Below are 27,444 nucleotides of genomic sequence, written 5' to 3' on the forward strand. Positions count from 1 at the left end.
TGTGTTGACTGTGTTCAATCATATTATTTTATAACTTTTATAGATTCCAGTACTTTTCCAGCTACTGATTTCAGACTGAGTGGTCTATAGGTCCCAATTTTACTCCTTTTTTTATTAGTGGGGTCACATGTTTTACTTTACAATCTACAGGAACCATTACAGCACCCACTGTTTCCATAGCCATTTCAAAACTCTGGTCTGCAGATCATCAGGTCTTTGGGATTGATCAATTTTCAGGCTCATTAATTTCTCTAGCAATATTTCTTTTATGTTCTTGTTTGTGTTGGATCCTAGGTTGGAATTGGAATACTAATTTCTGGAAGATTTTTGTGCTTTCTGTGAGGACAGACACAAAGTAACTATTTAATTTCTCTGCCATTTTCTTATTCCCTATTATAAGTACTGTCATTTCCATGTGAAAAGGACCCACATTTCCTCTCACTGCCTGTGGAAAGTTTAACAGTTTCTCTTTATGTTCCTCACTAGATTACTCTCATATTTTATTTTTTTTCTTTAACAATTTCTTTGTGATCTTTTGTTGAATTTTTTTAATGTAAAATTCCAAGGCTTGTTCTTTTTTCTGGCAACTTTATAAGCCCTTTTCTTTGCTTTAATATTATTTTCTAATCCATGGTTGGATCACATTTCCTGTTGTGTTTTGGGTGGAGAGAAATGTGTATTTATTGTAAACCATGTATCATTTCTAGAAAAATACCTCAACTGCTGCCTTTGTAAAGTTCTTCAAATTCACTGGAAGGACAAGTGAATAAACATTCCACTCCCAGGCCAGTATCTCCATTCTTGAAGTCCTAGTTCCACTCAGTCAGCTACATCAAGCAGGTCCAATTGTTCACATGCCCAACAACATCAGATTCCCAAAACAGACACTCTATTCCAAGCTCTGTTATGGTAGGAGATTATTGGCTGGACAGAGAAATATTAAGATGTGCTCAAAGGCTTCTTGAAGAAAGTGCAATGTCCTCTCAGACTCCTGGGAATCTACAGCCCATGACCATTCAAAATGGTGAAGGAGGATTTGAGATAATACTGAGAACCTGGAGGTTAGTATCAGGAACATACAGATGCCTTTTGTCAGTAGAGGAAGAAGCAGACCACCTCATAAACTACCTGCCCACCCACCCAATCAGCCACAAGTTGTGGAAGTAAGTCATAGTTGATCCCGAGGGGCAAGCTAAGAAGAAGAACCTTTATTTAATCTGTGCAGGAAATTATGTTAGAAATCACTGCAAACCTACATTGTTGTCTAAGACAAAAATACATGTTAATCATAACCTTCAAGATCTAGTTTAAACACTTGTTATCGGCATGTTGGAGAGATGAATCACAGTTCTCGCTCTGGACAAGCTTAAAAGAGACCTGTGACAGATTACCATGCAATCTTTGAGTCATAGGCTCAGAACAGGACAGGAATGCACTTCCACCTGTAAACACACCAGATGGATGAACAGTCCATGTGGCCCCTTCTGCCAACCACACCATTCAATGAGTGGCTGATCTGATGTTGCCTCAAGATGTTTGAGACAGGTATCCCATTGACAAAGGCCAGTCCATTGGATCTTCCTCTTGTCTTAGCCCAGCAAAGTCACAGGGATGTCCACTGATAGGCACACGGTGCAGAGCTGGCCAGTTGACCGGGGCAAGGTCCAGAACCCTGCACTGATTCAGACGAGTGTGTTGTCATATCATCATGGCTATCCCTCGAGGTTGAGGATGATGGTCTTCGTTCTGTTGATCTATTTATGGGCTCTCAAGTGGCAGCCCACAGAGCGAAGACGCCTATGCATGTATTTGTTTAATGTGTACTTGATGTTGCACTACAAAAAGCACACAATACTTCACAAATCAACCGATTCCAATGGCATGGAAACCACAACGACTGGAGCTGATGGATTTATTGCAGCCTTCATCCGCCTTCACAGCCGTCGAGTTCGAAGTAACTTCGTCCGCCTGTTCCACCGTTGAGGTCTTGGTTGGATTGTTCTTTGTCAGGGACCTCACCATCGACCTTACCGCCATGGGTGACCCTACCAGGAGCGTAGCTCCAGACGGCATAGCTCTCGGGATCTCAGGACCACACAAGCTTCTCCGCCAGGACAAGGTGACAATCCACGGAGAAGTGTTGTCATCTACATTAGGGTGCAATGGAATTCCTTGCTGGCGTGAAGCTCACAGAGTAAAGAGTAGACATGGTAACGGGCCGACCAAGAGGTCTGCTGCTGCGGCAGGTCTTGGGGAAGACCCCGAACTGGCGGCTGATGTGGTGGCAGCTCGAAGATCTCCTTCCAGAACCTTCCATACGCTGTCAGAAGGGCTGCACATCCCGTAGTCCGCCACCACAATCCAGGACCCATGTGTTATTTCCAGCAGGGTTGATTGGAGCCCAATCTTATTGAATTTACTCTTTTAACGTCCACATTTCTCACCAAACCCACACGTCATAGAACCCCCCGTTACTAAACAGCCGGCACTTTTTTTAAAAAGCCGCCCCCTCTTCCCCCCCCTCCACCGATTGAATGACGCACGACGTGATGAGGCGTACGTCGGCGAGAGCGGAGCCGGTGCGGGGGCGCGCACGCACGCACACGCGCGGGACGGGAGGAGGCGAAGGCGGACGCTGTGGAAGCTCGCCTCGGGGCCGCGCTTTAACGACTCCCAGGGTGCCCGGCGGCGCGCGTCTGCGCGCGCGTGTGTCGGGCGCGCGCTCTCCGCCCTCTCTTTCTCGGTGAGAGTCATGGCGGAAGGCGGCGTCCCGGATCTGGAGAGCCAGAAGAATGAGATCGGCAACTTGCTGCAGACGGCGCTGGTGAAGGGGGATTCGTGGTGAGCGGGGCGGGTCGGAGCGGCGTGGGGGAGAGGACGGAGGGTGGGGGGAAGGAGGGAGGAGGGAGGGGGAGGGTGGTGAGGGCGGCCGACGAGGCCCTCCCGGGATTGCGGGCGGATTGAGGAAGAGTAACGTAGGCCGGTGAAGGTACCTGCTCTGTCGTGGGGGGGGGGGAGAACGAGTTAATCTCCCTGGGAGCCGTGAGCCGAAATCGTAGACATTTAACGCACAGGCAGAAGACGTTCGGCCCATCGCAAGGATTCTGGGCCAAAAAATGAACTAGTCAGGGTAACCCCCACTTCCCAGCTCTCGGTTCATAGCCCAGTGGCTCTAAAGTTATCTCTTCAATGAGGATTTCTGCATCCATCGCCCTTCCAGGCAGCTCAACTCTGCTCTGAAACTTCTGCTAATCTACAAACCCGTGTCTGCTGGTTATCAGCCTCTTTTCGGGGAATTGGGTTCTTCCTGTTCACCCTTTATCAGCTCCAGGTTACTGCTTTCTGTGCAGGAGAGCTAGTTTTTTTAAAAAAAGCAACATAGTTTTTATTAAACCTTGAGCATAACACTTTCCAAAAAGGGGTCTCTTAATAGTTCTGCTTGATCATCGAAATTACTGAGATCTCTGCTCCATCTCGATTTATAGTCAGCCTTGGCATCACAAGCCAACTGTAATGGTCAGATTTTGAATAACATGATGTGAGTAACAATTTGGTGCGAATAGCAGGGTGGTCTTGAGGTTTATTTTCAGAGTTTATAGTCAAATCCAGATACCCATGTGGCTTTGAAAACAAACCTTGTCTCTTGAAGTTCATTCCTTTATTTAGAGGGATGTACAACCTTTTACATTTTGTTTTCTTTTAAGGTTCAGTGATAAGATCATTCTGTGCATTTTTTAAAATTGACTACAGAAAAATCAAAAGTTTAAGAATTTGGTTGTCGCAGAATTTATAAGAATGTAGATCGATTGTAGGTTCTGTTAAAATAGTTCTCTCGGTTTAGTTAGAGCTTGAGAGGAAGTCTTTAGACAATTTAAAATTCCAAATTCATTCAAGAATTAGTTTAAACACAACCCCTAGCTGATCCGGCTGTTCTGTTGTCAGGATTTAATGCACTCAATCTATAAAAGTGTTTGCTGTTGCAGGACTTTTGTTTTCATACAGAATGAAGGGTTGCATATACTAAGTATATATCTGTTCTAGAACTTGTTCTTGAGAATGGAATGAGCAACATGTCTATAAATTCTTATTTGCAAACTCCTGTTAATATTACAGAGGATGCAAAGCAGACAATGGGTATTTTCCTGTAAAGTGACATCTAAGGGCATTGCTGTGCTCTTGGCAGCTGTCTCTTTGCTCATTAAGGTGAGGACATCCACACGGGAGCAGAATGTTTTTCCAATTTTATTGGCCGTTGTTGATAAACAACTCCCAAGGCACAGTTAGGAGTAGATCGGATTACTTTGCCAAAATGTGCACTTTAGCTCAGAAAAGCAGTTCTCACACTAGTTATTCATTGATAATTAACTGCTCATTCATGTCAAATGTAGGCATATCAGTCTCAGGATAAGAGGTGAAACTGAAAAGGGGCAAATATTTACTGAGTGAATAATGGGCACAAGTCATGGCATGGATCTGCCTAAACTTGACTCCAGATCCCAGAATTAAAACATGATTACGTGCATGGTGCAATGCGGCCTTATGTAATTTTCTTTTTAATACTGAGCTATTGGTAGATGCCATTCTTCATTTGGCAACTTTGAGTGAAAGATTGTGGCTTCAAATCACAAGATAGAAACTGGAGCATAAATTCTATGTTTAGTTGTGAGTGTACTCATTATCAGGTTCACATTTAAGATGAAACATTTCTTCTGTGATGTTTGTTTTGATAATCAGCTAGAAAATGAATGAATCTCCAGGAAGTAATTGACATGACCTGATGGAAGTTTGGGGGCCCTTCACATACATGTGCTATCCATCTGAACTTCTGTTTTCTGGTGTACTGCTACACAGCACAATCTTAAGGACTTCCAACTTGCCCTAAACTTGTGCTGCCTTGCCACGCTGTGCGCCACAAATTAATGGTGCGTCTCTGTCTTTGCTAACTTCTGTCTGTAGTCAAAATGCATCTATACAGAATTTGTTAGCAGGAATGAATTTTTGAAGAATCTGAATAAATAATTGCAATAACAAATTTGTGGATTATTTTTCCACAAGAATGTAGCTTATTTGTTTTTCTCACTCTTTTGACTACTGCTCTGGTCCCAGAAGCCATATTCAATACCTATCAAAGCTGTGTGAAGGAAAGTAGTCAGGAAAAAAAGCCTGGAAATACTCAGCAGGGCGGAACGTGCTTGTGGAGAGAGGGTTAATGTTTAAGGTTCATGTTCATCATTGGATAGTAAGCTGGAGCCTGCTAGCAAATTGTTCTAACTATTTGGGAATAACCACAGTAATTTTCTGTCCTCATGCTGTTGCTTGCAGGGAAGATAGGTGGAAAGCAGGAAACTACAGGCCATTAGCTGAACATCTGTCATAGAGAAATGTTAAAGCTATTAAGGATCTTGTAGCAAGGCACTTGGAGAATTTCAACATAATTGGGCAAATTCAACATAGTTTTGTGAAAGGGAAACATGCTTAACCACTTGGAGACAGGAGACTGCAGATGCTGGAACCTGGAGTAACAAACAATCTGCTGGAGGAACTCAGCGTTTTATAGGAGGAAAGGAATTGTTGACCTCTCGGGTTGAAGCCCTGCATCAGGACTGAGAGTGGAGAGGCGAGATGGAGGAGGAGAAGGGGAGCAGTGAGAGACAGGAGTCCAAGGTGATTGGTGGACTGAGGAGGGGTGTAAGCTGACAGGCAGGTTGCGCTAGGAGGGTGGGGGGAGTGGGTGGAGTTGGTAAAGTGCTTGACTACTTTATTGAAGTTCTTTGATTAAGTAACATTATGCTCTGCATAAAGGGGAACCAGTGGCGATACTACGATTTCAAAAGGCAATTGATAAGTTGCCACTGCAAAGTTCTTTGTGGAAAATATATGCATGTGGTGTTGGAGGTAACATATTGACATGGATAGAAGCTTATCTGGCTATCAGGAAATAGTGTTGGCATGTGTGTCATCTTATTGGCAAGATGTAATATATAGTGTGCTGCGTGGATTGGTGCTTGGGCCTCTGTTTTACAATTTATATAAGTGGCGAAGCACTGAAGGCATGGCTGCTAAATTTGCTGATGATACAAAGCGAGGTGAGAAAGTTGGTTGTGAAGGGATATAGATAAGTAACTAGACAAATGGAGTATAATGGGGGGAAAGTGTAGAAATTATCCATTTTGGCAGGGAGGAAAATAAAACATTACTGTAACTAAATTGAGACAGTGCAGAGATCTGAAATACGTCAGGATCTGGGTGTCCTCATGTATGATTTACAAAGGCTACTGTGTAGTTACAAGTAATGAAGAAAGTGAACAATGTTGTTATGTATTGCTACAGGAATTGAGCAGAAAAGTAATAAACAGAATGTTATTTATTGCAAGGGGAATTGAATATAAAAGTAAGGAAGTTACAGTTATATAGGACTACAGTATTGGTCTCCTTATTTAAGGAATGATGAAAATGTATTGGAAGCAGTTTAAAGAAGGTTTGCATATGAAATAAGTAGAGTGGCAGGTTGTCCTATCTTGGACAGGCTAGGCTGGGGTCCGCAGAAGGGTAAAAGGTTACCATGAATAGAAAGAAATGTTTAGTTGAGGTTGCAGTCAAATCAATTGTGATTTTTATTAAATGATGGAGAAGGCACGAGGAACTAAATGACCAACTCCAAATTTGCATATTCTTCTGGAGTCAGTTATAATGGCTTCAGCCTGACATATTTGTAAACGGAAGATTTCTAGACCCAGTGAAACCTAGGTAAGGAAGTGCTTGGGAAGTAACCATTAGTCCCATTGGCACCTCTATCCTACCATTTTTCCCTTAGAACCTTTACCTTCAAACATCCTTTTTGTTGACATGAATCTTCCATATCTTTGTCAATTATGAATTCAGCCATTGACCAAATTCCCTTTGCCTTATTCCCACACGTGAATGGAATCTGCCATCTTGTTCAGAGCTCCTCGTCCTTCCTATATTACTCCTTTTTTTAGCTGAATTTTTCTCTCTAAGGTTGTTGAACGTATCACCATTCAACTAAGACCACACTCCCCAAAATTCCCCCCCCCCTATTCTTTTAACCAACAACACTGAGATTTTTGTATTTAAAGGTAGTGAACAAAACGATTGCAACAGAACTGTGAACCACATTTGTTTCACTTTACACATGTTCTCATGCTATAAGGTCTCCCTTGAGTTGCATAGTACGTTAAGGCTCCTAACTTCTGCAGTACAATATTGTACAAATATTGCAGTACAAATATCTGCAGTACAATCAATTTTAATTGTAAATTTATTGCCATTGAAGCTGCTTGTCTTACAATTTAAAATAGTACAGGCTTTGAACTTTCTGAAGCAAAGTACTAGCAATGTGTCCATTGAAACTTGTTGGGGCACATAACAAGTATTGCAATGAAGATATGAATACATTTGGTCCTGCACATTGTGACCATGCTTAATTGTCACATTCTGTGTAGGAGCATGAATTTCAACAAAATGATATGCATTCGTTACTATAGTCAAATCTTTTGTTCTTTTGGGTCGGGGCATTAGAAGGTGGTGTTACAGCATACTTTTTCTTCTAGTTTCAGTTTTGTGTGAAGTGGAAGAAAAGATTGGGGAAAATGTCTTCTCACCATTTATCAGAAATGTGCTGAAATGGAAAATTATTTAAAGAAATCCCAGAAGATTATTGTCCAAATGGCACCAAATAAGTTGCACTTCCAGACATGCTAATAGCTTTGAAATTAAGATGACTTATGTCTGTCCATCAGTTACTTAAGGGAACTTAACAAAAATCATATCACCTTTACTTTCTTAGCAAATGTTTATGCCTTCCTTTAGTGAAATACAAATGAATTCATTTGCATTAGGAACCATACTGTACTTTACTGTAATATATTTCTGTAAGGAAATTTGAAAGCATTGTTACTAATGTGGCAGGGTAAAGTTCATTTTGGGCCTGGACAATTCTTGCACAATGCAAAGTAGTATTTGGATATGAGTACCGCTGACAAAATCTCTGTCTATTGGCCATCCCTAGTTGCAATTGAGAGATGTACCCATGCATCCATCACCTTTGTCCTTTTAGGTGACAAAATTCAATTATTTTATCAATGCTGCCAATTACATTTGGTGATTTGCTGCAGCACATCCTGTTGACTTATCATTTTTTTGGGCCAGTCTTGCCTAATCTTCTGTGCCAGTTTCTTTCTCAATGTCGATGTTTAACTGTACATTTAAAAAGTAGTTTAAAAACTTCCTGAACCAGCACATATCTTTTTAAAATCAGAACTAAATTCTTTTTGATGTTCATTTGTGTAGTTTGAGCTGGCATGCTTGCAATTTTTTAAAGACAATTCCAGTTCTGTTCAAAATTTTATATTTATTCGACTATTTTACCATAGAAAGTATTTTGGCATTGAGCGGATGAAGAATTTTCACATCATTGAGGAGCTAGCTTCCAGATTAGATGATATTAAAAAATAATTTAATGTAATAGTCGAATGTTATTGATATTGACCTTGCAGGCAAAGATTGATTAAGTTATGTTAGGACTGCATAACTGGAAACTTAAACGGGAGATGATGCTATGAAGAATTAGAAAAATCAATATTGTGGGATTCTAGAAAAATGATCTGGGTTTTTAAACTGTAACCAAGAACTCATATATAAAAAAAACTCATCAGTGAAGTACTCGGTGGGGGGGCAGGGGGGGGGAAGTGGGGGAGGGCTGAAATTGGTAAATGCCTTGCTACTGCCTTCTATTTTCTTGGATATTCCAAGGGGCTCCATGGTCAATATTGAAAAGTTCTCTCAGTAACCAATCAAGGTCCCCAATGCCATACTATAACAAATCTGCATTGCAGTAACTGCCATTGTTAAACTTTCACTTCTATCTACCCTACTCAACTCTATCTAATCAGCATGTTCTTCTATTCATTTTTCCTTAATGTACCTCTCCAGTTTCCACTTAATGCATCTTTGCAGTTCATCTAAACTATATGGTTACAAATTCTGCATTCTGACCACTATCAAATTCCTTTCTGTATTTATTGTTGACTCGAAGTAGAAGCATGTTCTTGGTATATTCGATCAATCAGATCAGGACTCAGATTTCACTCTTACAGAGAAATGGGCCAATTCTGTTCTTTCCCAGATACTTGCACCATTTTAGTTGAGGTAGCATCCTTGTAGCTCTTTTTGTATCATTGACATAGAATGTAGAACATTGCAGCACAGTACAGGCCCTTCAGCCTATGATGTTGTGCTGACATTTTATCCTGATCTAAGATCTATCTAAGAGTCTCTTAAATGTTCCCAATGTATCTGCTCAACCTTCTATGCCGGCAGTGCATTTCCACAAACCCACCACCCTCTGTGTAAAAACAAAACTTGCCTCTGACATCCCCCCCATACCTTCCTCCAATCACCTTAAAATTATGCCCCCTCATGTTAGCCATTTTCACCCTGGGAAAAAGTCTCTGACTGTCCACTCGATCTATGCCTCTTATCATCTTGTAGACCTCTATCAAGTCACCTCTCATCCTCCTTTGCTCCAAAGAGAAAAGCCCTAGCTCACTCAACCTATCCTCATAAGACATGCTTTCCAATCCAGGCAGCATCCTGGTTAATCTCCTCTGCATCCTCTCTAAAGCTTCCACGTCCTTCCTATAATGAGGCGACCAGAAGTGAACACAATACTCCAAGTGTGGTCTAACCAGAGTTCTATAGAGCTGCAACATTACCTCGCGGCTCTTCAACTCAATACCCCGTCTAATGAAGACCAACACACCATACGCCTTCTTAACAACCCTATCAACCTACGCAGCAACCTTGAGGGATCTATGGACATGGACCCCAAGATCCCTCTGTTCCTCCACACTGCTGAGAGTCCTGCCGTTAACCTTGTATCCTGCTTTCAAATTCAATCTTCCAAAGTGTATCACTTCACACTTTTCCGGGTTGAACTCCATCTGCCACTTCTCAGCCCAACTCTGCATCCTATCAATGTCCTGTTGTAACCTACAGCAACCTTCTACATGATCCACAACACCACCAACCTTCGTGTCATCTGCAAACTTACTAACCCACCCTTCCACATCCTCATCCAAGTCATTTATAAGAGTCACACAGAGCAGGGGTCCCAGAACAGATCCCTGTGGAACACCACTGGTCACCTACCTCCAGGCAGAATACACTCCATCTACCACCACCCTATGACTTTCATCGGTGAGCCAATTCTGAATCCACACAGCCAGGTTTCCCTGGATCCCATGTCTCCTGACTTTCTGAATGAGCCTTCCGTGAGGATCCTTATCAACTGTCTTACACCACATCCACTGGTCTACCTTCATTAATGTGCTTTGTCACATCCTCAAAGAATTCAATCAGGCTCGTGAGGCACGACCTGCCCCTCACAAAGCCATGCTGACTGTCCCTAATCAGCCTGTGCTTCTCTAAATGCCCATAAATCGTGTCTCTAAGAATCTTCTCCAGTAATTTGCCCACCACTGAAGTAGGACTCACTGGTCTGTAATTCCCAGGGATATCCCTACTTCCTTTCTTAAACAAAGGAACTACATTTGCCACCCTCCAATCATCTGGCACTACTCCTGTGGCCAGTGAGGACGCAAAGATCGTTGCCAAAGGCACAGCAATCTCTTCCCTAGCTTCCCGTAATAACCTTGGATATATCCCGTCCGGCCCCGGTGATTTATCTATCCTAATGGTTTTTCAGAAGTTCCAGCACATCCTCTTTCCTCACATCGACATGCCCTAGCGTATCAGTCTGTCGTACGCCATCCTCACAAACGTCAAGGTCTCTTTCACTGGTGAATACTGAAGCAAAGTATTCATTAAGGACCTCCCCTACCTCTTCCAACTCCAGGCACGTGTTTCCTCTTTTTTGCCTGATCGGTCCTACCCTCACTCTAGTCATCTTCCTGTTCTTCACATACGTGAAGAATGTCTTGGGATTTTCCGTAATCCTACTCACCAGGCCTTCTCGTGCCCCCTTTGAGCTCTCCTAAGTCCATCTTAAGCTCCCTTCTGACTACCTTGTTAACTCCCCAGAGCCCTGTCTGATCCATGCTTTCTGAACCTTAGGTAAGCTTCTTTCTTCCTCTTGACAAGATATTCTACGTCTTTTGTCAACCACGGTTCCTTCACTCTACCATCCTTACCCTGCCTCAACGGGACATCAGTGGGACAATGGGCCTCAACGGTATATCTGCTATTGAGGGGAACGGCCATGGGGGTACTCTGCACAACCTGCCTATTCTCCTTACTTCTCCTGACGGTCACCCAGTTACCTGCAGCTTAGGAGTGTCTGCCTCCCTGTAGCTCTTATCTGTGGCTTTATAATGTGCAAATCAGAATTTTGTGCAAGTGAGATGAACAACTTGATTTTTTAATGTAGTTGAACATAACATAAGCAATAGGAGTAGGCCATCTTGCCCATCGAGCCTGCTCCGCCATTCAAATAGATCATGGCTGATCTGGCCGTAGACTCAGATCCACCAACCTGCCTTTTCCCCATAACCTTAATTCCCCTACTATGCAAAAATCTATCTAACTGTGTCAAGTATATTTAATGAGGTAGCCTCTACTGCCTCCCTGGGAAGAGAATTCCATGGATTCACTGCTCTCTGGGAAAAGCAGTTCCTCCTTATCTCTGCCTAGATCTACTCCCCTGAATCTTGAGGCTAAGTCCCCTGTTCTGGTTTCACCTACCAGTGGAAACAACTTTCCTGCCTCTATATTTAAAATTATGAAAGGGTTAGATGTTTCTATAAAATTCTAGAATTCCAGTGATTATAGTCCCTGGTGACTCAACCTCTCCTCATAGGCTAACCCCCTCATGTCCAGAATCAACCTGGTGAACCTTCTCTGCACCCCTTCCAAAGCCACTACATCTTTCCTCAAGTAAGGATACCAGAACTGCACACAGTACTCCAGGTGCGGCCTCACCAGTACCCTGTACAGTTGCAGTATAACCTCCCTGCTCTTAAATTCAATCCCTCAGGACCAGGGGACTTGACTATCTTTAGGCCCACTAGTTTGTTCATCACTACTTTTTTAGTGACAGTGATTAGTTAAATTTTCACCTGAAATACTGCATCACTGAGAATGTGTTAACATAGATTATGTGCAGAACTCTGGAATGGAGCTAGAATTTACAGCAACATGACTAATTGACCACCAAAGCATATAATTGTTGACACTTCCAACCCATCATGCATGACATTCCACTGTGAAAATAATCTATTCTAATTTCCCCTTTGCAGTTAAGATTAACAATTGTTAAATAATCTTTCATTGGATTTGTTAATAAACATATTGACCTGTGTAGTATTGAGAAATGAGTGTTGAGGAGGTTCCTACTTAAGCTGCTGTGTTATGAATACAGTAGTGGTATTGGCAGTTGATCACAGCTGCCAGATTAGATAAGGGGACAAATCATCAAGGCTTGGAAAGTAATATCTTGCATTGCATTACCTGTTCCTGATGCCAACTTGTGGGTAGGAAGTACATCGCAGTTGACAATTCGGTCACATTTGGAGGCACACTTACAGGGCCTGGGAGTAAATCACTTGCTATATATAGATTTAAGAAATCAGAATGGATAAGAGATGAAAATAACTTCAAAGCTCTAAATAATGTTTTGTATTTTCAGGTATCTAATAGACAGTAGGTGGTTTAAGCAATGGAAGAAATATGTGGGTTTCGACAACTGGGACATGTACAACGTAGGAGAACGTGGAATGTTTCCAGGCCCAATTGATAATTCTGGGCTTTTTGCAGGTATTACAGCGCTGTATTCCAAGCTTTGATTTATTTGCAAATGATGTAACTTTGAATTTGTTTTGGTCTTAATTTTATTGTTCCAAGCTTTGATTAACTGTATTAGTCACTTCGCAGAGTATTGTATTGAATCCAACAAATCTTCAATTAATACACATCTTTTGCCAACTATTTAAAGACTAACTACCTGATTTATTATTATATTTTTGTAATTTATTTCAAAATCTAAATTGGAGTTGAACAGCAGCAGCTTCTACCATAGAGGAAGGCTGCTGCAGATTCAGCTTCTGTCTGATTCTTCTGCCTTGATTCCAGCATTTAAAAACTGAGATTAAAGGAATTAAAAAAAGTTGTATATCCATGTTTGCAAGTTATGAGGTACAATAAATTTTATGGACAGGAGTAGGAAATTGCAAAGGGACACAGATTATGTAAAATTGTGACAGGTGAGGGTTAAGATGGTGAGTTATGAGAACACTCAGTTTGGATCCAAGCAAGATGCATCACGAAATAATCTTAGTATGGTGGGAGACTAGGATCTATAGAGGCAAATGGGATTTAGATGTCCAAGTATAAGCATTCACTAAAAGCTAGAATGCAGTAATAGTAAAAGTAATTAAAAGGGTAATGAAATATTAACCTTTTTTCTCAAGGCAACTGAAATACAAAGCAAGGAAAGTGATGTAATAGTTAGTCATTCTCCATATAGGTTCTGCATTCACTTGTGGACATTGCATCGTAGGAGAGAGATGTCAGGGTTGCCAGAGGATAATGAACTGATTCACCTCGGTGATCGTACCTTTTAAAGAATTATCTTCCAAGGAGAATTTGCATAAATTTGGCTTGTGTCCCCTTGTGTTTGGAAAGACGAACTATCAATTTTGTCCTTGGATGGTGGTTTTGACTGTACCAATATTTACCTGCAATTCTACATTGACAGATTTCAAAATCCACAAGGTTCATTTTCTACATGTGTAAAAGATATCTATTGTGAATACAAAAAATCTGATTTTAATGGCCATGTAAGTTTTGGAGACTTCTTGGATTGAAAAGGGAACACTTGTGCAGTTTCATCTAATTGTAATTTTGTTTTAATGGTGTTCATCCCTGCACCTTTCCTCTTTCAAGAATGATTCTGCAGTGCTATTTGCCAAGATTTAAACACGGCCAAACAAATATATCAGCAACATTTGGAAAAGCAGCTTTAAACTTCTAGTTGTTAAATTCCCTTGGGTGAGCATTGCAGCTGGGAGTGTACTTCAGGCCTTCAAACAGTCAGCCAGGGAAAGAGTACAAATGTAGGCAAATCACAGAGGGATGTAAGAATAATGGGGTTATAGTAGTATAGCTCCATTATTAACTTGTATCGTCTTAACGTGAAAGGCATAGGAGGAGTGGGATTTTTAAAGTGCATCTTGGAGAATTTTTTGAGCCAGTTTCTAGATAGCCCTAGTAGAGATTGGGGTCTGGGTCTAATCTTGAGGAATATAGCTGGGCAAATAGCTGGAGTGTTAGTGTAAGAGCATTTGGAGGTAGTGACCATAACTCTACAGTTTAAGAAAAGGAAAACAATGGACCAAAAGCCAACTTCAATCTCATAAGTTGAATGGGAGCAGCAGGTAAGTCAACAAGTGGGAGACATTCAAAAGTGAAATTTTGAGAGTTCAGGGCCAATATATTCCTGTAAGGGTAAAAGGCAAGGACTTGTCCTGGGTATCAAAGGATGTTGAGGGTTTGATAAAATAAAGAAGCATATAGCAGATATAGAAAATTGAAAATGGGGGGACTGACAGGAGAATAGAAAGTGTGTGGGGGGTGGGGGGGAGGTTCTTTTATAACAAAATATAGAAATTGCGAAGATAGAAGACTTGAAACACAGGTGGAGAAAATTAAGGAAAACTCCAAAGCAATTTGTAAATATATTAAGGGCAAGAGGATAACCATGGGAAAAATAGGACCCACTAGGGACCAAAGGGACAATCTGTGAATGGAGCCAGAGGATGGAGGTGAGATCTTAAATGAATGATCCTCATCCGTATTCACTAATATGAAGGAGATTGTAGTGGGAGCAATCAGAGAAGAACAATGAAATCTTAGAACAAGTCACCATTAGAAAGGAGGAGTTATTATATGTCTTTAAGTTGGATGTATTCCAGGGTGCTGTGGGAGGCAAGGGAGGAGATTGCTGGGGGTTGGACAGAGATTTTTAAATCTTCACTGGTCATGGATGAGGTGGCATATGATTAGATGTCAGCAAATGTGGGACCTTTTATTCAATATGGGCAGGAGGGATAAGATCACAAGACAAGGGAGCAGAAGCAGGCCATTCGGCCATCGAGTCTGCTCCAAGGAAAAGGGAAAAAGAAATGGGGAATGGGGAGAAGAAGAAAAAAAGAAAAAAAAAACTATTCTAATCCCAATTTCCAGCCTTATCCCCATATCCCTTGATACCCTGACTATTTAGATATCTATCTATCTCCTCCTTGAACGCCCCCACTGATCTGGCCTCCACTGCTGTACGTGGCAAGGAGTTCCACAAATTCACCACCCTCTGGCTAAAGAAATTTCTCCTCATCTCTGTTTTGAAACTGTACCCTCTAATTCTAAGATTGTGCCCTCTGGTCCTGGACTCACCCACCAAGGGAAACAGCCTAGCCACATCTACTCTGTCCTTTCCTATCAACATTTTAAATGTCGCTATGAGGTCCCCTCTCATTCTTCTGTACTCCAGTGAGTACAGTCCAAGAGCCGACAAACGCTCATCATACGTAAGCCCTTCCATTCCTGGAATCATCCTCGTAAATCTCCTCTGAACCCTCTCCAACGTCAACACATCCTTCCTAAGATGTGGGGCCCAAAACTGCACACAATATTCCAAATGAGGCCTCACTAGTGCCCCGTAGAGCCTCAACACTTCCTTACTTTTATACACTATACCTCTCGAAATGAATGCCAACATAGCATTCGCTTTCTTTACCACCGATCCGACCTGGTGGTTAACCTTTAAGGTATCCTGCACGAGTACCCCCAAGTCCCTTTGTACTTCCGTACTTTGAATTTTCTCTCCTTCTAGATAATAATCTGCCCGCTTATTTCTGCTTCCAAAGTGTACAACTGCACATTTCTCAACATTGAACCTCATCTGCCATTTCCTTGCCCATTCTCCTAAACTGTCTAGGTCCCTCTGCAACCTTCCTATCTCCTCAATACTCCCTACTCCTCCACCTATCTTGGTGTCATCCGCAAACTTAGCCAGGTAAGGCAGGTAATTGCAGGGCAGTTAATCTAAAGTCAGTGGTGGGGAAGTTATTGGGGGAAAAAAAATGGAGGGACAGGATTATTTTACACTTGAAAAGGCATCAATTAATCAAACGTAGTTGGTATGATATGAAGGGAGATCCTGTGTGACGGTTGATTGACTTTTTAAGGGATAATTCACATGAACTTAAGTGAGGCCTTTGACAAGGTCCCTCGTGGGAGACTGGTACAAAAAGTTAGAACCTATAGTTTCTGGAGCAAGTTGGCAAATTGGATCAAAATTTGGTTTGGGAATGGGATAGAGAGGATAGTGGGAAGGGTTGCTTTTATGATTGGAAGCCTGTGACCAGTAGTGTACCACGGACTGGATTAGGGACCTTTGCTGTTTGTCATAAACATCCTGCATTCATATCCAAAATGTTAATGTATGATCAGTAAGTTTGAGGATGACATGAAAGTTGGTGGGTGGTCTGTTACTGCAGGGTGACATTGATGAGTTGGTATGGTGGGCAGAACAATGGCAGGTGGAACTTAATCCTGATAAGTATGAGGTGCTGCCCTTTGGGAGGACTAACGAGGATCAGACATAATGAACGGTAGGACCTTACGGAGCTTTGGAAACACAGGGACCAAGTCCAAAGATCTCTGAAGGTAGCACCATGGGTAGATAAGGTGATACAGGATACTTACCTTCATTAACCAGGGTGTAGAAAGTCAAAACAAAGGTTATGGTACAAAACAAAGGTTATGGTACAAAAGTATCATGTGTTGATTAGGCTGTCTGCTGGAGTACTGTGTACGGTTCTGGTTGCCACACTGATTTACCAGGATGTTGCCTGGAATGGAGCATTTCAATCATGAGAAAGTGAAAAGGCTGGCATGGTTTTCCTTGAAGTGGAGGCAGCTGAAGGAGAATTTGATTGAGCTATACAAAATTGAGGGGCATAGAAAAGGTAGATGGTGAGAAATCCCATAGAAAAGGTTTATAAAATCAGAGCATCTAGACTTAAGATTAGAGATGGGAGGCTCAGAGGGAATCTGAGGAATATTTTCACCCATATGGTGGTTGGAATCTGGAATACAATGCCTCAATGCCTGAATGGGTGGCGGAGGCAGAGACTCTCACTTTTAAGACAAACACTTGAATCACCAAGGCGCATAAGCTTAAGGGCCAAAGGCTGGAAAATGGGATTTGCATTGATGGAAGCTCAATAGTAGGCATGGATGTGATGGGCTGAAAGGCCTGTTTCCATGTTGTATGATTCTTTTCCTTGTGTGTGTTCTCTTTCAACCATTTCATGACAATATCGGCAGATTGTACATGGCTCAAAAAATATAGCTAGGAATTTTCATTACTGAATTTTGAGGGAGACTATTTTGAGTTCATTGAAATATTAATGATTTCTACTTTTCTGTTTAAAGTTTGTTGGACATAGTATTTCTCTCTCACTTCAGTGTCAATTGTGACTTCCATTGTTCAAAGCTCCTTCTAGAGATTTAAGGTTGGTATTTGTGCTTGTTGCTTTAAAATATTTGATAGAAAGAATTAGTCCTACTCAATGAACTCAGATCAGGTCTAATGTTTGTCTGCAGGATAGCTTTTATGTTCCTTGCAGCTGAAAACATTGTTTTGTAGTCTGTCTATGCATGCTGAGCATCCTTTCCAAAATAGAACTGCTGAACAGACTTCTTGGCTGAAGTGCTCCTAGAACATCCAGAGGTCAGATTAATGTGTGCTGAGTATCTGACATCTTTGGCTGCTGTTGATAGCCATCTGAGTGGTTCAGAATAGATTCAGTTGCTACCCATGAAATCTGTTTGTTTTATCTCTGATGTGTGCCAACTGCACTGGTTGTCATTTGAGCAGGACGGAGCCCTTCTCAGCCTTTTTTTTATTGAAGAAAAGAGTAATTTTATCTCATTTGGAGATGCATGAATCAGGTTCAACAGAAGTAAGTGGGTGATTGACAAGAATGTCACTAAGGTTCCCTATGCTACCTGGCAATTACAAAGCTAGAAATGTAATTTATGAGGAGAAGGCAAAGAAACTATAAGGTAATATAGATAGGATTAGTGAATAGCTGAAGGTATTGCAGTTGGAATATAATGTCAAAAAATGTGAGGTTTTGTGCTCTGGTAGAAAACAAGTGTAATTTTTTAAATAGAGATTTGAAAGGTGTTGGTGTTCAGAAAGGGCAAGAAAGCCCTGATATGCTAATTACTAAGTGTCAACTGGCAGGTACAGCTAGCAAATAGGTCATATGTTGAGATACTAGACACTGCAGATGCTGGAATCTGGACCAAAAAAAACAAACTGCTGGAGGCGTTCAGTGGGTCAAGCAGCATCTGTGGAGCCAAAGGGATGGTCAACATTTCATGTTGAGACCCTGCGTCAGGACTGAGTGTGGAGGGAAGTATAAAGAAGTGAGAGGGAGGGGTGAGACAGGCTGGAAGGTGAATGGTGGAACCAGGTGAGGTGGGGGACAATGGGCAAATGGACCAGGAGGGGGAGGAGCAGTTTTGAGACAGGCTGGTGGGTTATAGATGGCAGCAGGAAAAAAAAGAAATGGGCAAATGGAGCTAGGTGGACGGAGACGAGAAGGTAGAGACAAGAGGCTGGAAGGTTGTGGAATGTGATAAGGGTGGGATGATGGGCAGATGGGACAGGGAATCGGAAGGGTGGGGCAAAGGAGAATAAAGCCAGGTCGGTGGGTCTGTGGGTGATGGGCAGATGAAATCAGGTGGGTGAAGGGAACAACTCTAGATAATTGGGGGTGGGGTGGGTGGGTGAGGGGGGAAAGAAATGGAAGAGGTGAACAAAGGAAGAGTGAGCCAAGGTGGACAAGTAGGAATCGGAAAGGAACTCAAGGGGTGTGGGTTACCTGAAATTGGAAAATTCAGTGTATGTTCTACGTAGGCCTACATTGTAAGAAATATGAGTAAAAGAATAACGATATCTTATTGAAGTTATATAAGGGCTGTAGTGAGACCACACCTGGAAGATTGTGTCTGCCTATCTGCTTAAAGGAGAAAACACCTGGGAGGGAGTGCAACAGAGTTTCACCAGATTGATTTTTGTGGTGAGGAGTTTTGTTCTAATGAGGAGAAATTAAGCAGACTGGGCCTAAACTCTCTAGTGATTAAAAGAATAAGAAATTTCTCATTGAAAGACAATCCTGCAGGGCTTGTCAGGATTGACGTAGGGATGATGCTCTGTCTAGATGGGTTGTCGTAGAGTGAGGGAACACAGTCTCAAAATGAGCTGTTGGCCTTTCAGGACCAAGAAAAGAAATTTCTTCACCCAAGAGGGCTGTGGCAGCTTAGTCAAGCTGCTGCCTCACGGCTCCAGTAAACCCAGTTTCAATCCTGACCTCCAGTGTTGTCTGTCTGGAGTTTGCACCTTCTCCCTGTGACCGCATGGGTTTTCCCAGGTGCTTCCAAAACACATGGATTGGTAGGGTAATTGACAACTGTAAATTGCCCCCAGTGAGCAGGCGAGTGCTTGAGTCTGGGGGTGTGGGGAGAGTAAAGTTGGGATTGTTTCTCAGCTGCATGGCTCTATATTCAAGATCGATCAATAGATTTTTAGATGTTAAGAGAATCAAGGGATATGGGTTTACTACAGGAAAGTGGAGCAGACCCAAGGGCTGAATGACTTCATATTTCTTGTGTTCTGATAAATGGAATTTGACAAAATGTGCATTGGAGTTATCGTGCAATTAAATAGCTAGACCAGATTTGCTAAAAGTTTCAAGAATTCCTATAATAAACTCAATTTTGCTGAGTTTGTCCTAGGGATATTTTGATTATATGTATTAGGTACATGCACTTAATTCATAATTATTTGCACTTAGTAAATGCACAAACTCAACCTATCCCCATACTTTTCAGCCCTCTGAAATTTGTCTCAAAAGACCCAACTAAGAACCAATTTACGTGGTCAAAGCATTTAATCCCATGATTAAACTTTTGGAAGTTTTACTGTATTTACTGCTGCCAAATACTTTTTGATGGGGGGTGGGAGGGAGGGTTCAAAAAAAATATTGCAGCATTTTTGTTAGCTTTCCATGACCACCTTTGTCTTTGCATCGCTCAAGGATCTCCCTCCTGGTAATTTGGTCTGACCCTCCTATTGCCATCCATTGATTCCCATGCACCACCTCATTTATGCTGGGAGCAACTATGAATCCTAATCACGTCATTCCCATTCTGTACAACTTGCTACTTCTACAACTTTCCTTTTTGTTTAATCCAGAGAATGATGCATGCAATACCTGCAGCTTTCTTCTCATCTCTAGGATGTGTTCCTGATTGCTGCCACTCGTATACTGGCCCTTTTTTATTTGTAAAGATTAGTTAGAGTTGACTACATAAATATGGAATAGTCAAGGACCATGATCATGTTTTCTGTACACACAGTTAAATGTATGAGACCTCAAGCAGAAAATACAATCTATCATCCAGTTATTTATTCTGAAGTGCCTTTCATTGCAGCTTATCCTTCTCATTATGAACTAAGGAAGCCCTACTTTTTTTTTATTCATCTATGATTATTTTTATCTTTAAGAGAACACATCAGTGTTCCTTGTGTAAAATTGCATCTAAGACGCACTTGACTGTGAAAGTCGTGTGTTCATATTTATTTTAACTAAGAACTTGATTCTTTCTTCTTCAATGGGAACTTGGGTTATTAATGTTGCTATATCTTGTATTCTTTTCCTATTCTTTTATGTAGAAGTAGAATCTCAAGTCCTGAAGGAACATTTGATTGATGAGCTAGATTATGTCTTGGTTCCCACTGAAGCTTGGAACAAGTTGGTTGATTGGTATGCTTGCATTGAGGGTCAGGAACCCATTGTACGAAAGGTAAGATATGTTAAGTACAAGGAATTGGTAAGGGTGTTATTAGCGCCTGACTTTTGGGTTACTTGAATATTTGTTAAATTTTGAGTTCATTATGATACTAATTTATATTGAACAATAGAAATAAGGCAACAAACTAATGTTTTAAAGTAAAGTGATTCAAGGAATGCTGAACTGTTCATATTGTAGAATTCTTTTTTAAAAAAACAATCTAGCAAGGCTGCAATTTATTTCCTTGGTTGTTCTGGAGACTTTTCAGTCCACTTTGTACATTAAGTATTAGTTTTGTTGTATGAGACTGAGTCACATTTATGAGAACAATAAACCAGTTTGGTTTTATAACAGTTGCAAATTTTCTTGGGACCAACGCACAAATTACTCTATAAGTGGCAGGATTCAATATCAGTCTCTCAGTTGTTTGTCCACTACTGTTATCAGTACGCCACTTTTTGTATATGTATGGGGAACATAGCAACCATTAAAATTGAAGAGAATGTTTTCTAAATATAGTTTTCAATGCACAAGAGCTCTCCACATATTATGTTCCCTGCCCAGTGGCATTTTTAAAAAGCTCAACAAAAATGGAAAATACAGGCATGCAGGCCATCTTTCATTTGAGGAAAGAGAAATAGAATTAATGTTTCAGACTGTGCAACTTAAAATTAACTTCACTCTTTCCCAGGTTTGACGTGAAACATTAACTCTTCTTCAGAGACAATTCCTGACTGGAAGCATTTCCAGCATTTCTACCTTTATTTCAGATTTCCAGAATCTGAATTTTTTTTTAATGTTTCAGAATAAAAATGGATTTTTTGGAAGGGAATTGCACAGGAACCCTTTGAGGGAAATAATCTAATATATTTAATGAAAAGACTTTAAACTTTCAGCCAGTGGTCTGATTCTCAGAAAACCAAGATCACTAAAGTGAAATCACTAAAATTATCTTGATGAAATTTGTTCTCCATGATGGACTGTAGAAAGCTTTTTGTAAAATTATGAGGGTGGTTACGCGAGGCATTTTGTATTGTTAGCTCTCCTGAATGGAGAAGTGTTTGGGAATCCACAGAAAAATTCATTTTAGTGAATGTTGTAGAGACATAGGTCTGGTTAAATTATACTTTCCTTTCTTTCTACTGTTATGAGGTTTACTCAGACAGACACACAAAAGGGTGGTAGCTTTCACTCTGCTAGTTCTTGGCACCTGCTTTTGTTTTCATCAAGTGTGGAAAAACAAATTTGGAGGGTTTGAATTCCAAAACAGCATCCTTAAATTTATTGGCATCATACAGTGTAAGCACGTGCCAAATACTGTTGAGTACAGAATATTATATGTCAGAATTTGTTTCTAAGCTCAACCCCCCTGATATAGTGCTTATTCATAGGTATGACTTGAGGGTGGATGATTAATGTAAAGCTTATCATTTTATGGTAGAGTTAGAATCAAAGTGTGGCCACTGCTCTCAAGTACCTCATCATTTGTATTGCTTGCTAAATTGACTGACCAGTTGATCTCCTTCTAAACTTCAGTGTAGCTAATAAGGCTTTTAATTTAAGCTTGCTAGTTTTGTTCGTCTGATTTCTGCTTCAGGATTTTTGTAGTATGAATTTAAAAACTTTGGTTATCCAGTACCAGCGTTATTCCTATTTAGAAACAGAAGAAGTTTCCTTCTGTACAACTCTTCAACAATTCTCAATCACCCTTGGTCTTGAAAGAGCACTCTCTGGGCATTAGCCTTTTGAAAACTGTTTTCATTTTTTCATTATAATACTGAAGACATCAAGCTGATTGGATAGACGGGTTTAAAGTTAAGAAATGAATAGCCATAGAGAGCTTCTAATCCCAAAGCATTTAGAATAAGTGTATGTAAAAATATTAAATATAATTCATTTAGCTCAAAGTAAAAGAAACTTCTATAGAAAAACTCTGTCTGTCTTTAAACAGCAGTTTCTGTTTTGTTTTAGATTTGCAGCATCTACAGTTTCTTTTTGATTTGCATTAAGATGTAATGAACACTGGCTCCCTGTGCTTATCTGGAAGCCAATCTTGAATAGCTTACACAGGATGATAGCAGAGTGGCATTGGAGTCAGAACAGAAGCAGCAGAGATAAAATTATCTCATTTGGAGGTTAGAGCAAGGGGGACCAGCATGAATGTGTTGTAACGGTTAAGCCTGGAAGTAAAAAAGGAATGTGAGTGGAGGTTTCAGTAGCAGATTTCAGGTGATTTTACCTTCGTTACACTTGCAGAGAATAAAGCCATTTGACTTCAGTAAAGCTAGTTATGTAACGTGGAAAAGGCAGAAAGTTGTTGATTGGAGGAGCTGAGGTGAGGTTGGAGTAGATTTCCAGAAAAGATGTCTCGGGTGAGAGTAATCTATAGCTGACTATATTTTTTTAATTGGTACATATTGTGCCAGCTCCAAATCCATACAGTCCATATGGTAAACACTGAAATCTAGAGACATTTTGGTTATGAATATTTCTAAAATTGAATGATGGGAGAAAGAATCTTTATTTCTTTTCTTGCTGTTTAAAATCAGAGGTAATGTCTTCTGGATGTTATTATTAACTTGATGTTTGGTTTCTTTGGTTTAACAACAGCTGAAAAATGTTCACTGCTTTGGTGTTTCAATGTGCCTTACAAACCCTCTCCATCAATAACTTTTTGATTTAAAAGGATTATTGTTCCCTGTTGGAGAAATGCTGAGGAGCTAAATTAGCTAGTTTATGAATAAGTTAAACTTTGTTTGCTTAATTACAGAATGTTTGAGACCAGTTTACAAAGTTCACTTTTTACAAAGAAAGAATGTGCATAATTAGTATCTAAACTTATAGAGTAAATTCACACTAGAATGCAGCAATTCAAATGTTGGTGTGCAAGTGCTTCAGTATTCTTTTGGGTTTAATATTTTGTTTATGACATAATAAGTTTGTTGGAAAGTGCCTTATGCCAGCCAATTTGGTGTTGATTTATTATTGTTGCTTGTACTGAGGTACAGTGGAAAAACTAGTCTTGCATACCGTTCATACATACTATTATGTACCAGCAACAATAGAAACACACCGAGTCATGTATAAGTGTTAGAAACTATTTTGTTAATAACTACTTGTGATAATAAGAAAAGTAAAAACGTTAGATATTCAACATTAACCCCAAAACTAAAAAACTTAAAGTGTGTGTGTGGCAAATTCTCCAAATCTAGGAATAGTTCTCCGAAGTTCAGTTCAGCAAGTCATGAGGTGAAACGTGAACAAAGGCTTTTGCAAAACCACCGTTGACTGAAGAGAAAATGTAGAGAGAAATTACAAAATCCACATGTTCCACAATGGAACCCATACGACACCTCAATCTCTGACCTCCGCTGCTTTGTTCTGAAGTATCTGCCACCCCGAAGGCATTCGATACGTGGCCGCCCACAGAAATACCTGCCTTCCAGTACAGGTTAACAACAAAGTGGACTCCATTTGATTGCTCCAAAAATCCATAGTTGGATTGTAGTGACAGACATAGCTATTGTTCTCCATCCATTGATACAGAGACCAGCAGTCTCTCTCGCTCTCCTCACTGAGCAAAACAGCCAGCACGTTGTTATAGTCTTGCTGTCTTGATAGCACCACACACACACACACACACACACACACACACACACACACACACACACACACACACACAAAACTACTCTACTGTCCACTACTGTCCAGGTGCCTTAAAGGGACATTCACCAAATAGCAACCTGGCTCGTAACGATATCAATTCATTACACATTGCAATTAGGTAGTACAAGGTAAAACAATACAGAATGCAGAGTAAAGTGTCATAGCTAGAGAGAAAGTGCAATACAGGTAGACAATAAAATGCAAGGTCAGAATGAGATAAATTGTGAGGTCAGGAGTCCATCTTATTGTACTGGGGAACCATTTAATAGTGTTATAACAGCGGGATAAAAGCTGTCCTTGGGCCTGGTGATATGTGCTTTCAGGCTTTTGTATCTCCTGCCCAATGGGGGGTGGGTTGTTGATTATGTTGGCTGCTTTACTGAGGCAACAAGAAGTATAGACAGAGTCCATGGAGGGAAGGCTGGTTTCCATGATGTGCTGAGCTGTGTTCACAACTCTCTGTAATTTCTTGTGGTCCTGGGCAGAGCAGTTGCCATACCAAGCCGTGATGCATCCAGATAGGATGCTTTCTATGGTGTATCGATAAAAATTGGTGAGTGTCAAAGGGGACATGCCAAATTTCTTTATCCTCCTGAGGAAGTAGAGGCGCTGGTGTGCTCTCTTGCGGTGACGTCTATGTGGTTGGACCAGGTCAGGCAATTGGTGATGTTCACTCCTAGGAACTTGAAGCTCTCAACCTCAGTGCCATTGATGTAGACAGAATCATTGCATTGCTCCCCTTCTTGAAGTTACCTTAGTCTACCTGCACTGCACTTTCTCTGTAGCTGTGACACTTTACTCTGCATTCTGTATTGTTTTACCTTATTACCTCGATGCACTGTGTAATGAATTGATCTGTATGAACAGTATGCAAGACAAGTTTTTCATTGAATCTTGGTACAAATAATAATAATAAACCATAAACCAATTTTTGTTTCCATGATCTGTTGGTCTTATGTTTTCTAATGCTGTGATGTATTCCATTCTCAGGTAGTTGAACATGGAATGTTTGTGAAGCATTGTAAAGTGGAGGTTTACCTCCTGGAATTGAAATTATGTGAAAACAGCAACATGGACAATGTGGTGACACGTCACTTCAGCAAAGCAGATACCATAGGTAAAACACTTTTTATAAGATGTTATTTCTAGGGTATTGTACTGGTGTAAAAGGAGATGATATGATCAATTTCAAACCATTGTGCACTGTCCTTAGTATTGCATCATGTAGCTGTTCATTTTGGTTTTGTGATAAGTCGAGATGTTTTATAGAAAGAAGGGCCTTCTGCCCCATCATCTCTCCCCACCTTTCTCTCAATGGATTTGTTAGACATTAATTCATTTAAAAGTAAACGGTTTCAACTTAACGCAGTCTTCAAAGGGCATTCCTTCATATCTTTTAAATAGACTGCATTCTGAAACTATGAAGAAGGTGGACTATTGGCCGTATAAGTGGAACAAATTTCATGTTTGTACTGATGAAGTTTGTCATGGTCTCTTAGAAGTTTTTAACCAAAATATAAAAACGCAAATACAAACAGAAAATGGTGGAAATACTCAGCAGGGTAATTGATTTATTATTGTCACGTGTACTGAGATACAGTGAAAAGCTTTTGTTTACATGCCATCCAGGCACACAATTTCATGCGTAAGCAGGTAGCATCTTTGGAGAATGGGAAACATTGTTAACATTTCAGGTCAATGACTTGCTGATGAAAGGTTATTGTTCTGAACCGTGAACTGTTTGTCTTGCCGAAGATGCTGCTTTAGGTGCTGAGTTCTTACCCCATTTTCTATTGTTTAAGATTCCCAGCAGCTGCTGAATTTTGCCTTTTTTTTTGAATGAAAGCACAACCTGGATGAATCTTTAACTTTACAGGAATCATGATTCTAGCCGTGGTGACACAGATGTATGAGTAAATCAGGGCTTCTAAACCAAATGACTAAGCTTCTTGCTCCCAAGCCAAATTGGATAAATACTTGAGGGAAAATAATTTGTTGAGTAATTGTAGAGGGTGGGGGAGGGAGGGTGGGAGTGGGAATTGTCAAGGGTGTGGGGAAGAGCAGGGGGTTAGGACTGACTGGATTACTGTACATAGCTGTTGTGGACTCAATTGGCTGAATAGGGTCCTGTTCAAAACAATGGATTGTGGTCAGCTTTACCAATGTTCTTGTGTTCCTGGATGTGAAAATGGTTCACTGCTTGTCATTCATACCTGTAAATGTGCAGCAGCTTTGTGTACTTCTGGTGAAAGCAGAACCCACTGAGGTGCAGTCAGTTACTACAGCAAGTTCAACAATATTTTATGTTTTATGCATCACAAAGCTTTTTTCCAAAATTTTCTTTCATAAAGGCATGGGCTTGGAGGTATTAATGATAACTGCTACAGGGTGATTTAGAGAGGAGTTTTGGAGAAGAAACAACAAGAACAGGCACTAAGGCAGTGTTTGCAGTAGGGCATGAAACAGAAGCCCCAACCATTCACTCTTTTCTATGGGCTTGTTGTCTGCGGGTGTGTGGGGAGTTGGCAGAATGAGAGAAGCAGTAGCAAAACTGAAGAGAGTTGGTAGAAGCAGAAGAAAGAAGCAAGATGCATTGTTACCTTGACTTGCTCTTCCTTAAATGTTACAGTAAACATCTTGGTGACTCTCGGCAGGATTTCTGCATTTTCTCAGCAATGGATTTGCTGGTGGTGGGGGGAGGGGGGGGGTGGAGGTGAGGAGAAGAGTCAAATTTTGTCAACTAACTTAGAATCAGAAATGACTGGTTTTACCCTTGTGCTCTCTTATTGGCTGTCCTGTTGAATCTCATTATACCACAGGTTATTTTTCCAGTGATTTTCATGATTGCTTGAGAGGTCACATTATACATACATT

General features: G+C 40.8%; 1 protein-coding gene across 2 annotated transcripts in view; it reads left to right on the plus strand.

The window, feature by feature from the left end:
• Positions 1 to 2,568: 2,568 nt before the first annotated feature.
• usp4 (ubiquitin specific peptidase 4 (proto-oncogene)) overlaps positions 2,569 to 27,444 on the plus strand; it is a 65,125-nt gene continuing 40,249 nt past the window's right edge. The window contains exons 1-4 of one of the 2 annotated variants that reach the window (XM_052017935.1): positions 2,569 to 2,841; positions 12,665 to 12,792; positions 20,786 to 20,916; positions 25,561 to 25,687. In XM_052017935.1, coding sequence (XP_051873895.1) covers positions 2,753 to 2,841; positions 12,665 to 12,792; positions 20,786 to 20,916; positions 25,561 to 25,687 — 475 coding nt within the window. In that variant the 5' untranslated portion in view covers positions 2,569 to 2,752. The remainder of the gene's footprint in view (positions 2,842 to 12,664; positions 12,793 to 20,785; positions 20,917 to 25,560; positions 25,688 to 27,444) is intronic. The other variant, XM_052017936.1, reaches the window with a different exon arrangement.

This window comes from Pristis pectinata, chromosome 6 (genome assembly GCF_009764475.1).
Source record: "Pristis pectinata isolate sPriPec2 chromosome 6, sPriPec2.1.pri, whole genome shotgun sequence".
Classification (NCBI taxonomy): domain Eukaryota; kingdom Metazoa; phylum Chordata; class Chondrichthyes; order Rhinopristiformes; family Pristidae; genus Pristis; species Pristis pectinata.